This window comes from Trachemys scripta, chromosome 2 (genome assembly GCF_013100865.1).
Source record: "Trachemys scripta elegans isolate TJP31775 chromosome 2, CAS_Tse_1.0, whole genome shotgun sequence".
NCBI lineage: Eukaryota > Metazoa > Chordata > Testudines > Emydidae > Trachemys > Trachemys scripta.
Genome location: NC_048299.1, coordinates 72,300,924 through 72,313,864, shown reverse-complemented (window position 1 = coordinate 72,313,864; position 12,941 = coordinate 72,300,924). Strand labels below are relative to the sequence as shown.

The window sequence follows — 12,941 nt, the reverse complement described above, 5'->3', positions numbered from 1 at the left end:
GGTCCACAATGAAATTCTCTGGGCTGAGACTGGACAGCCTTTCAGTCTGTCTGCAATGGCTACAAAAAGCTGAGTGGATTTCCAAAAGGATATAGTCTTATTCGATGTAAAAAGCTAGTGCATTCAGTGAGTGGAGTCTCTGTTCTTCCCTGTTAGCATGTGGCTTTGGAAGAGAAGACTGGTAGGAAGATATCCTAGTTACTATGGAATTGTTAGACCACCTTTGGCAGGAAGCCTGTGTGTGGCCGCAACTGAACCTTGTCCTCGAAGAAGACCTTGTAACAGTGGTTCTGAAGAAAGAGCTCAGCTCTCTGAGACCCTTCTGGCATAAGTAATTGTGACCAGGAAGGACACCTTCCAGGACAGGTAGAGAACACATTGCCAGCAGTTCAAATGGGGGTCCTGTTAGCCTTGCCAACACGGGTATAACCGCTCCAACCCCTTAAGAAAATGACAGACTTAGTTTGAGAAGACCGACCAGCCATTCACCTATGGGTGAAAGGCCAAGATTGCAGCTAGATGAAACCTAAATAGATGATATTGTTAGGCCTTGCTGTTTAAAGTGGAGTAGGTAATCTAGAATGAAAGGCAGTGAATGCTGACTGAATAGGTGAAACCCCCTTTTGCACTGACCAGATCAAGAATCTCTTCCACTTTGCCGCGTAAGTGGCTTTAGTGGATGGTTTCCTACTCCCTAAAAGCACTTTGGGAACAGGTCCAGAGCATGCCAGTTCTGCAGGGTTCAGCCATGGAGTTTCCACACTGTGAGATGAAGAGACTCAACGTTCAGATGAAGTAGACAACCATGGTCCTGAGAGATCAGGTCCAGAAACAGAGGCAGGCTGTGTTCACCGAGAGATCTAGGAGGATGGTGAACCAGTGCTGATGCACCAGGCCAGAACCATCAGGATAAGATGCATCCTGTCCCTTATGACTTTCAGCAGGACCCTGTGTATGAGAGGGATGGGAAGGAACGTGTAGAAGAGCTGGTCCGTCCAAGGGAAGAGAAAGGCTTCTGCAAGTGAGTCTGGGCTGTGGCCTAAGGAGCAAAAGTGAAGACACTTCCAAGGTAGACCAGTTCATGACAAAGCACAACAGGGAGTTCCCCACCTCTGGAAAACAGTGGTGAGAACGTCTGGGCGAAGAGACCACTAGCAAGGGCTGGAAAAGGATATGCTGAGATGATCCACTAACTCATTCTGTGACCCCAGAAGGGAGAAGGCTTTGAAATGGATCGAGTGGGTTATGCAGAATTCCTACAGGAGAGGAGCTTTCTGGCATAGGGGAGAGGAGCATGCTCTGCCCTGCCTGTTTATGTAGAACATTGCTGTCATGTTGTCTGTAAGGACCGACATGCAGTTGGCCCTCCAAGTGGGGTGGGAATGCTTGGCAGGCTTGGCGCGCTGCCCTCAGTTCCCTCACACTGATGTGTAACAACAGCTCCTCCAGGGACCAGAGGCCCTGAGTCCTGAGAGGCCCAAAGTAAGCCCCCATCCCTTTGCCGATGCATCTGTAACTAGAGACAATGACGGTTGGGGCCTTGAGAATGGGACTCTTATGCATACTGTCCATGGGTACAGCCATCAAAGACGGTGGCAATCACCGACGGGGGAAGCGAGACCACCCAGTCCAGATGGTATCAGCCTGGTGCATATACCAACACCAGCCATAGTCTTGCATGTTGTGCCACATAGGTGGCACGATGCCATAAGCCCTAGGAGCTTTAGGCAGTTTCTTGCTGTTGTGATGGGGTGATTCCTGGGGTTCTCTATGAGCACCCCTAGAGCTCTGAACCAGTTTTCTAGCAGAAAGGCTCTGGCCTGGGTCAAGCTGAGGACTGCCCCAAGGAATTCTATCCTTTGAACTGGGAAAAGGGTAGATTTCTGCATGTTTATGAACAGCCCCAGATCCTGGAAAGTTGACTGTATTAACTCCACGTTTGCCTCCACCTGGGCCTTGGATCGAACTCTGATCTGTCGAGGTAAGGGTAGACCTGAACCCCATGTCTCCTAAGACAGACTTTACTGGTTGGCATGGTCATTTAATTACAAATCCAGGATTTAAAATATAGTCATTCAGATTGTTTTATTCTATAGGTCTTTTGCGTTTTTTTTTTTTAAACTACCACTGCAATGCCACAAAGTTGCAGATATTGCTTCAGCCATTGCTATCTGTCTCAACCTATTAAATGAATTTTACATGCACCATGATAATGTTGTGAGAGTTAAAAAGTGACTTTTGCATTCCAATGAATTATTAGGCATTACAGACACTGTCTCATTTGCAATCTAAGACCATTCTTTATTCTCCCAAATTTGTATGGGCTTTTGAAAACTGGTTCTTTTATCTATAATGGCATGTCAGAAAAATCCACTTCCCTTTCCAGCAACCTTCACAGATATGCCTGAATATTTTTGATATTGTTAAAAATGTGCTATTAACTATACCAAACCCTCCCATATACTGAAGTCATGATTTGGTATCAGATACACATGAATCATCTGTCTGTATGAAGCCTTTAACACACTGGTATCTTCAAGATATAATTTTTACATTAAAAGTGCAAGAATATAGTCAACTTTCCATCATGTTTATACCCCAAATATATATATAAAAACTCTATACCTCTGATCTTCCTGTACATTAGGGTTACTTTGTGTCTCTAGGCAAATAAAGCAGTTTTAAAGGTCAGCAGACCAGACTTTCAGAGGTTCTCTCCTTTCCCCTCCCCCATAGCCAATGGACACCCTTGGATGGCAAAGGATGTGCCATTGTTGCACCTATCAACCAATAGCCCTCAGTTTGGTTTAATTTGCATCAGTAAACAACCTGGTGCAGACACCCCTCAGTATCAGAAAGGTATAAAGGTAGATTAATATTTCTCAGTCACAGCTCAGGTATTGCATCAGCATTTTCAACTGTTTAAAAACAATTAGTTTTAAATACTGCAATTATTTGAGTTTGACTTCTCCTCCACGTGTTCTTTTTCTCTAGAATACTCAAGGGTAAACACGATGACAGGTAGAGGAAGTGATATGTAACTCATGCTAAGTATAGATTTTCCTTTTATATATGGCCAAAAAGTGGAAGGAGGAGGGAGAATCCTATTGTTTTTTTATCAAGTGATGTGGCAATTACATTACTCTTATCTTGTTATAAAAAGGATTCTTAAAGACTGGATAAAGGTAAGTACACAAGGACTAAGTACCCAAGGAACTGTAATATTGATTATTGTTGGTATCTATGGTTTCAGCACTTAAATGAATCTCTATCACGGTTTTAAAATACTGTAATTATGTAGAACCTCTATCCTTTTTCAAATGACTTCTTTCAGAACAGGAGTTTGAGGCTTTCATGATGTCTTTGGGAAGACCTCAAAGCGTCTAAATTAAGAAATACATGTATCAACAACAGGGAAAGTAAAATACTTTTTCGGGTAGGCCTTTGGAATAAACTGCAATGAACTGAAATTAGTAGTTAGATTCTTAACTTTGGACATATCTACATTATGGTGCCACAGCTATGCTGATGCAGAACTTTACCACAGATGCTCAATGCAAGGCATTTTCCTGTCGCTGTAGTAACTTCCCAAGCCCCAAGTAACTTCCCAAGTCCCAAGCCACAGCAGCTAGGTCGATGCAGGTGTTCTTCTGCTGACCTAGCCACATCTGTACAGGGAGTTTAGACTGGCATAACTACAGCCGGTCCCTGAGCGCCATAGCTATGTCAACCCAAGCATTATGCGTAGACCAGACCTGTGTTTCACTCAATGAAGTCTGGTTAATGCAAATACAGGCACTACCCAACTGGGTCTTTTTCCATCCTCCTGTCTCAGTATCTTTAGTGACCTCTCACTGCATAGAGCATGTCAAACTCCTTTTAAAACATTTATATTTGTAATTTTTTTTCATACAATTTCCTTTACAAAAGAGAGGGAAAAGAAGAATTATAGAAAAAAATAAAAAGCAACGGAGGGTCCTGTGGCACCTTTAAGACTAACAGAATTATTGGGAGCATAAGCTTTGGTGGGTAAGAACCTCACTTCTTCAGATGCAAGTAATGGAAATCTCCAGAGGCAGGTATAAATCAGTATGGAGATAACGAGGTTAGTTCAATCAGGGAGGTGATCTGCTAGCAGTTGAGGTGTGAACACCAAGGGAGGAGAAACTGCTTCTGTAGTTGGATAGCCATTCCCAGTCTTTGTTTAATCCTGATCTGATGGTGTCAAATTTGCAAATGAACTGGAGCTCAGCAATCTCTCTTTGGAGTCTGGTCCTGAAGTTTTTTTTGCTATAAGATGGCTACCTTTACATCTGCTATTGTGTGGCCAGGGAGGTTGAAGTGTTCTCCTACAGGTTTTTGTATATTGCCATTCCTGATATCTGACTCGTGTCCATTTATCCTCTTGCGTAGTGACTGTCCAGTTTGGCCAATGTACATAGCAGAGGGACATTGCTGGCATATGATGAGAAAGAATACTTTCAGGATAACACTGAACAGTGCACTGATACACAGATACCCTCCCACCAACAACACAGGAAGAAGAACTCCACATGGACTCCTCCTGAGGGTCGAAATGACAGTCTGGACCTATACATAGAATGCTTTCGCCGATGTGCACAGGCAGAAATTGTGGAAAAACAACATCGCTTGCCTCATAATCTAAGTCGTGCAGAACGCAATGCCATCCACAGTCTCAGAAACCACCTTGACATTATCATCAAAGAGTCTGATAAAGGAGGTGCTGTTGTCATCATGAACAGGTCTGACTACCAGAAGGAGGCTGCCAGACAACTCTCCAATACCAAATTCTACAGGCCACTTTCCTCAGATCCCACTGAGGAATACACTAAGAAACTGCACCATCTACTCAGGACACTCCCTACACTAACACAGGAACAAATCAACATACCCTTAGAGCCCCAACCGAGGTTATTCTATCTACTACCTAAGATCCACAAACCTGGAAATCCTGGACGCCCCATCATCTCCGGCATTGGCACTCTCACTGAAGGACTGTCTGGATATGTGGACTCCCTACTCAGACCCTATGCCACCAGCACTCCCAGCTATGACACCACAGATTTCCTGAGAAAACTACAATGCATTGGTGACCTCCCAGAAAACACCATCCTAGCCACCATGGATGTAGAGGCTCTCTACACAAACATCCCACACACAGATGGAATACAAGCTGTCAGGAACAGTATCCCTGATGATGACACAGCACAACTTATTGCTGAGCTCTGTGACTTTATCCTCACGCACAATTATTTCAAATTTGGTGACAATATATACCTCCAGACCAGTGGCACCGCTATGGGCACCCGCATGGCCCCACAATATGCCAACATTTTTATGGCTGACCTGGAACAACGCTTCCTCAGCTCTCGTCCACTCATGCCCCTTCTCTACCTACGCTATATTGATGACATCTTCATCATCTGGACCCATGGGAAGGAGACCCTGGAAGAATTCATGATTTCAACAGCTTCCACCCCACTATCAACCTCAGCCTATACCAATCTACACGGGAGGTCCACTTCCTAGACACCACCGTACAAATAAGCGATGGCCACATTAACACCACCCTATACCGAAAACCCACCGACCGCTACGCCTACCTTCATGCCTCCAGCTTCCACCCCGGTCACACCACACGATCCATCGTCTACAGCCAAGCACTGAGGTACAATCGCATCTGCTCCAACCCCTCAGACAGAGACCAACACCTACAAGATCTTCACCAAGCATTCTCAAAACTGCGATACCCACACAAGGAAATAAAGAAACAAATCAACAGAGCCAGACGTGTATCCAGAAGCCTCCTGCTACAAGACAGGCCCAAAAAAGAAACCAACAGAACTCCACTGGCCATCACCTACAGTCCTCAGCTTAAACCTCTCCAACGCATCATCAGTGATCTACAACCCATCCTGGACAATGATCCCTCACTTTCACAGACCTTGGGAGGCAGGCCAGTCCTCGCCCACAGACAACCTGCCAACCTTAAGCATATTCTCACCAGCAACCACGCACCGCACCATAACAACTCTAACTCAGGAACCAACCCATGCAACAAACCTCGATGCCAACTCTACCCACATATCTACACCAGCAACACCATCACTGGACCTAACCAGATCAGCTACAACATCACCAACTCATTCACCTGCACGTCCAACAATGTTATATATGCCATCATGTGCCAGCAATGCCCCTCTGCTATGTACATTGGCCAAACTGGACAGTCATTACGCAAGAGGATAAATGGACACGAGTCAGATATCAGGAATGGCAATATACAAAAACCTGTAGGAGAACACTTCAACCTCCCTGGCCACACAATAGCAGATGTAAAGGTAGCCATCTTACAGCAAAAAAACCTTCAGGACCAGACTCCAAAGAGAAACTGCTGAGCTCCAGTTCATTTGCAAATTTGACACCATCAGATCAGGATTAAACAAAAACTGTGAATGGCTATCCAACTACAGAAGCAGTTTCTCCTCCCTTGGTGTTCACACCTCAACTGCTAGCAGATCACCTCAACTTCCCTGATTGAACTAACCTCGTTATCTCCACACTGATTTATACCTGCCTCTGGAGATTTCCATTACTTGCATCTGAAGAAGTGAGGTTCTTACTCACGAAAGCTTATGCTCCCAATACTTCTGTTAGTCTTAAAGGTGCCACAGGACCCTCTGTTGCTTTTTACAGATTCAGACTAACATGGCTACCCCTCTGATAGAAAAAAATAAATGTTCACCTCATCTGAAGTACAAATTACAAATCTCATTTCCAGCATGAGTTGCTATGTCCTCATATTTTTACTGGAGTCCACATACTGTATAATACTTTATACATCCCTCAGGAAACTGTTTATTACATTATTCTAGTCACAAACACGTACATTTTTGGATAACAGCAGCATTACCTGAGTTGAAAGGTAAAGGTATGACCAAATGAAAGCTTCTAATTTTATAATGCAAACATTTCCAACTATGTATAGCAATTGATCAAAAAAACAGCATATACATGGATCAAAGAATGCATACTATACTAATGCTCTGTTTATCCTGATTAAAGTCCCATTAAAATCAAGCTGACATGAAAAATGAGATATTACATAAAGCATGGGAGGGGAGGGGGTCAATACTTTCTCTTATTACTTCACTTACCAGGAATTTAAAAAGTAAAATGAAGACTACGCCACACACCAGTGACTTGATAACATTTAAAACTATGCTGCATAAAACGAAGTGCCCAGCTCTATTTTAGAACAGATGTTCTCTCATTCTGTTAATGGCAAGAGAGGTCTTGCTTACTGCTGCAAAGCCAAAGTCACCAGACATGAAACAGAACTGAGTAAAAATGTGCAATAAGCTTTACTAAACTTAATATAATTTTACAAAATACATATACTCTCTTCTATCATTATCTTCAGTTTACAAATTAATTACACTCTTAATAATGGTGACGCCTGCAATACTAGACAGCTTTGCAGTAGTCAGTCAAAGAGAGGTTCACTATGCCCCAAGGTGGATAAAAATTGATTTAATCTTTTTAAAACTGATTTTGTTTTTAGAATTTCAATTTAAAAAAAAATAAAAAAGAATAAAGCTATGTAAAATTAAATTTGAAATTATGATAACCTATGTTAAAGCTCAATAAATCACATAAATAAAAATAAAAAATATTTAAGCAGAACATATATGATGTTCAAGTTTTAAAAAGAGAAACCACTGAGTTTGTAAAAGTCACTGGCTAAGCACCTGGAATCAATTTGTTGAAGTGCTAAACCAGCTTTTGATAGCAGTAGCCTCTTCTGCAGGTGCAGAGAGAATATTTTCATTTCAGTTTATTCAACTAGTGTTCAGTGATTAGTTCTTCATTCAAAGTTGAGAAACAAATTGGAAGCTGGAAAAAAAAGCAGGAAAGCTGGTTTTCTTCAAATCTGAGTAGAATGTGGTAAGAGAAGAGGAGAATTACCAGTTCAAAAATTGTGACAGACATGCTGACCAGAACAATTACCGTATATACTCGTTCATAAGCCGGATATTTTTGGTAAAAAAGTGACGCATCAAAGAGCAGGGGTCGGCTTAAAGACGGGTCTACAACAAAATTTGATGATTTTAAACTCTATGGAATCATTGAATTGAACATCTAATACATTGTCGTTTTGTTTACCTGGAGCATCTGCAGGCATGGAGCCCCCTCAGCTCTCTGCGGCCGCGCCTGCAGATGCTCCAAGTAAACAAAACGTCCCAACCCACCAGCGTCTTACCCTGACGGGCCAGGAGCCAAAGTTTTCCAAACCCTGAAATATAGGGTTGGCAGAGTCATGCAGTTTTTGCTATTTTTACCTATCCATTTTGGGGGCGGGCTTATAAACGAACGGGCTAATGAACGAGTATATATGGTAGTTCAATTCACTAACAAATATTACTGTCTTTCTTTAATGAATTTTTAAATGCAAAACATGATAAACTTAATTTTCTTCCCTTATGTATCCTGCATATTTAATGCAAGTTTATTTACCTAATGAAAACCAATCTTAAAATGCTGTTTTTGTGCATTTTTAATTGACTTCCAAGTTTTAGCCAAATGCCGCTTGACACAAACCAGGACTAAAAAATGATTCTTGTAAATAAAAAATGTGTCATTCTCCACTTTCTAACATAATAAAAATATGTAAAAATTAATCATCTGAATAAATATATGTTATGCTACATAATTTATTAAATAAATATGTATAAACAGTGTATCCTCTTGGCTAGCAAAAAGTACCACTAAATTATAGCAGATAATGAGAATCAATTAATTATCTAAATCAAGGTTTCCTGCTTGGTGATTTAAATCTACTTTGATTTAAATGAATCCATCCTGCTATATTCTATGAATACAACAGTGATGCACAGGATGTGTAATGATGTATTTTTTTTATTCTTCACTGAAAATGTATTGATTTATTGATTTCTATGCTGTTAGCACAAAGTGTGCTAGAAACTGTATGCATGAAGAATCCCTGCCCCAAGGAACATACAATTTTACAACCTTCTGTCTAAATTTTAAGCTTTTGCAGAGTTTTAATATTTATTGCTCAATGACAAACCATGAAAACACTTTCATCATGACCAATGTATATACATTTGTTAGTTCTGTCAGTGATTTACATAAAAACCATCATAAAAATGCCAAGCAGATAAATTAAATACTCGCTAAACATTATTTACACATGCTTTAAAGTTGAATCCAGTGCATTCTGAAGGATTCCTCTGGATTTGACTGACTCCAAACCAGCAGCAGTGGAATGGGGAAGAAGGGGGAAAAAAGAGGCCAGCGCTATAACCCCACCAAGGAAATACTGAAGGGATGGATCTATATTTCTGCACCCCCAGAGAGCAAAACCCAGCTCTGGTCCAGCACATGAGTGATGATGGAGTGGGGGAGAAAAACACAAGAGCAGGACTTGGAAGAAGAAGGACTAGAGGAGCCACTGAAGATGATGCATGAGATCAGGCTCGCTGCTGAGAAGCAGGTAGGACTCCCTGGCCCAGATCAGTCCTGCCTTCCCGCCTCCCCAGGAGACAGGACAGCATCTGGGTGGTGGTGGGGGACATCAATACATCAGCCACGAGAAGGACAGGGGGGGGGAAGAGGAGGAGGGTTATGTGGAGCACAGCAGTCAGTGGGCAAGGAAGTGCCATAGGAATCACAGTAGGAACTACCAGGATACTCCTTCTGAGTCTGTAGCTGGCTGTTTCCCCCAGTCACAGTAGCTCCCCTTGCTTTTCCTCCACCCACCCCATTCACAGGGAGCTTCTACCCTCATCCCCACTCTAACCTGCTCTTTAGATCTTAAATTTGCTGATAAACAAAAATTATCCCAAGTTTAATAAAAGAAAAAAATGGCTTCTATGTGAAGTTTGTATATGGGAGACAGCTTTTCCTATATTTTATAATGGGTCTATTTCAGTTCCTCTTCCATTTTATGTGCCCAATTTGAGCTACCCTAAGGGTCCTTATTGTCAGAAAGTAGATGCTCAATACTTATTAAAGATTAGGTCCCTTTAAGGTGTGTTAAGTTGGGCAGCTAAAAATCATTGGTCACTTTTTAAAGTCTTGGCAATACACATTTTATTTGAACAGACACTTGTGTGGAATGCTGCTCTGTCTCTCGTTATGTGAGACAGCATATTATAGATGGGTTTTTCATTTTTTTGCTGGATAGCTTTTATAAAGCTGCAATTAAATCATACAAAAAGTACAGACATATGAAACCTGTGCATTAAAGAATTTTAAAAATATTAAACAACTGAGTGAAGACTCAGTGAATTTCCCCTTCCCACATGGAATACTAAAAGGAAAAAAAACTAGCTAGGAAATAACACTTGAGAGTTTAGAAACAACATGAACTAAACATGTATCACATCCTTATCTTTTTTATTTTGTAAACAATAAGCTAATGGGTATACAGCACATGACTAATACAAGACTTGATATGAAATTATTAATTTCCCATTTAGCGTAAAAGATGTAGTTAAGTTATTAATTTCACATTCCTGGATTTAATGCCTCCCAAATAGAACTGACTGTTCAGTAAGAAGAGAATAGAAACCACTTCTCAAATAACTGATTTTTAGAGAGTCAGGACACTCACCTATGTAGACCCTCCGGCTGTATCTCTGCATCAACAGCAGCACAAACACATGCAGTGGAATAAGGTTGATGATGAAAACATAACCACCCCATGCAGAAACCTATGGGAAATTAAACTGTAAATTAGATAATTTAAATATAACTTGAGAAAGAGCTGTAAACTATCAGATTCTATTTATGTACTACTTATTAACACAGCAGTATCATTACATTCACAAAAATTTTCTTTATTCCAATATAGACTTTATGAGAGACTTTTTAAATGATAACTGGTGTGGAGTGGAGGGAGAACATGTGCATGATTGAAGATCATAACAGCTATAAAGGTGAAGGTTTGCGAATGCTGGTGGCAAAGCTCTCTCAATTAGCTTGTGCCTCTAAAATTTGCTGTCTAAGGAAAGATAGTTAAAACCCCAATTATGTTCACTTAAAAAAGAGCTCAAGATGTACCTCTTTGCCCAGTCTTTCTCTAATTAAACCCTGGATTCCTAGTGGAGCGGTAAAGCCACAGGCAGCAGGAGAGCACGCCTGATTAAGACTGTCTCAACGCAAAACTTGGTATTTAAAAACATGGTCATCACTATGGAAAGACATCCATGGAGCTTGAGAGCAAGAATTAGAAAAGTTACTTTTTTAAAGACAATTCTGTGGGTCACATTAACAGTGACTAGTCAGTACATAAACTTTAATTGAGATAAATATCGCCAGACAGTTTGCAAATACATGCATAACTTTTCAGTCAATGCAGTAGCTATTCCTCTTTTCAAATGAGCTACTACTTTGATTTCTGCAATGCAGAATGAAGTTTACTACCCCATAATTGCAATTTTTACCATTTAATTCTCAGCTAATAGTTTAAAGAACACTGATTTCATTAGAAAGATAATATTACGTTGGAGGATACATTTATGTCCAGTCCTAAAGACTGATCTGGGAAAAAACGCATATAAGGAACTTGATTAAAAACTCAGCAGCAACTAAAGGTCTCATTAATTCTTCCACAAATGGAACAGCTATATTGCAAAGAATCACAAGAGATAATGCAAGTACCTTCCCTGAAAATGAAGGAACTTTATTCTTACTATTAATCTTAAACCCTGGCCAAATTTTAGCACTTAATTAGTTTACTCTGTCCCTTAAAACAAAGGAAAAATATGCAATATACCCTCTAGTTCAACTCAGGCATTGTGACATTCAGGGGTAGATATAGCCAGGGATTCTGATACTTTGTTTTGCTTTGCACACAGTCTTTCCCCCCCCCCTCCTCTAATGTGTGTCTGACCCAAAGATGCTACTCAACAAATAAGTGGCAGAATCTCATCATGAATCTCAATCTCCCTCATGATTTCCAGCAGTAAAAATGCATTACCACTTCTTTTGTTATTTGACTGAATTTTGCAAATGGTCGTTTTTAAAAGGATCTCCCATCAGAATATGTGGGTGTAGTAGAAAGGCTATACTATACTAGCATAACAAACTCAGGTCTAATTTGTACATGACAGTATATCAAAACAGAAATATGTAACACACCCTTATGTATGGTTTCACAACCACTCTACCATAAAATGAAATAAATGTGCTTTAGAGGACAATGCGATGTAAAAGAAAAGGCTTACAGCCAGGATTCAGTTGGGGGGGGGGGGTGTTAAAAGGGGTTTAGGTTGCACCCTATACTCCTGGGGGAATTCTGCACTACTGCACAATGCAGAATTTTGCAGAAATTAACATTGTGCATGCAGAATTTCCTTTCCCCCACGGAAATGGGCTGCAGTACTGCTGCTGCCACTAAGGGTCACTGGATCCGGCAGAGCCCAGCTCACAAATAGAAGACACTGCTGGGGGGAGACAGGGAGCTAGAGGGTGCCTGGCAACTGAGGGAAGGAGAGGGCGGCACTCAGGAAACTCCATACAAGCCTGGGACTAAGCATCAGGCTGTTTCTCCCTCTGGACACCTGGGCTCTGCAGGGGGAGGGGGACGGGGACGGGTATCTGGGCTGGGGGAGCCATGGCTGGGCTCGGGGATAAGGGGGTGCAGGTATCTGGGCAAGGAGGCCCCCCAAGGATGGCCTCTGGAGGGCAGAGGGCGTGCAGGTATCTGGGCTGGGGGGCCCCGTGGCTGGGCTTGGGGAGTGAGGAGGAATTGTGGTTGTCTGGCCCCTGACTGGCTCGGGGGGGAGGGGGGGGGAGGCAGAGAAACAGGAACTGCGTTGTCATAGGGATTTCTTTAACTCTCTACTCCCGGGGGAATTTTTGTGTATGTCTGTATTGTTACAGATATACTT

The 12,941-nt window shown here is 41.6% G+C and overlaps 1 protein-coding gene across 1 annotated transcript in view; it reads right to left on the bottom strand.

Moving 5' to 3' along the window:
* The window catches only part of STT3B (STT3 oligosaccharyltransferase complex catalytic subunit B), an 81,193-nt gene that overhangs the window by 31,535 nt on the left and 36,717 nt on the right, over nucleotides 1-12,941 (bottom strand). Inside the window, exon 5 of the mRNA XM_034760841.1 lies at nucleotides 10,661-10,760. Coding sequence (XP_034616732.1) covers nucleotides 10,661-10,760 — 100 coding nt within the window. The remainder of the gene's footprint in view (nucleotides 1-10,660; nucleotides 10,761-12,941) is intronic.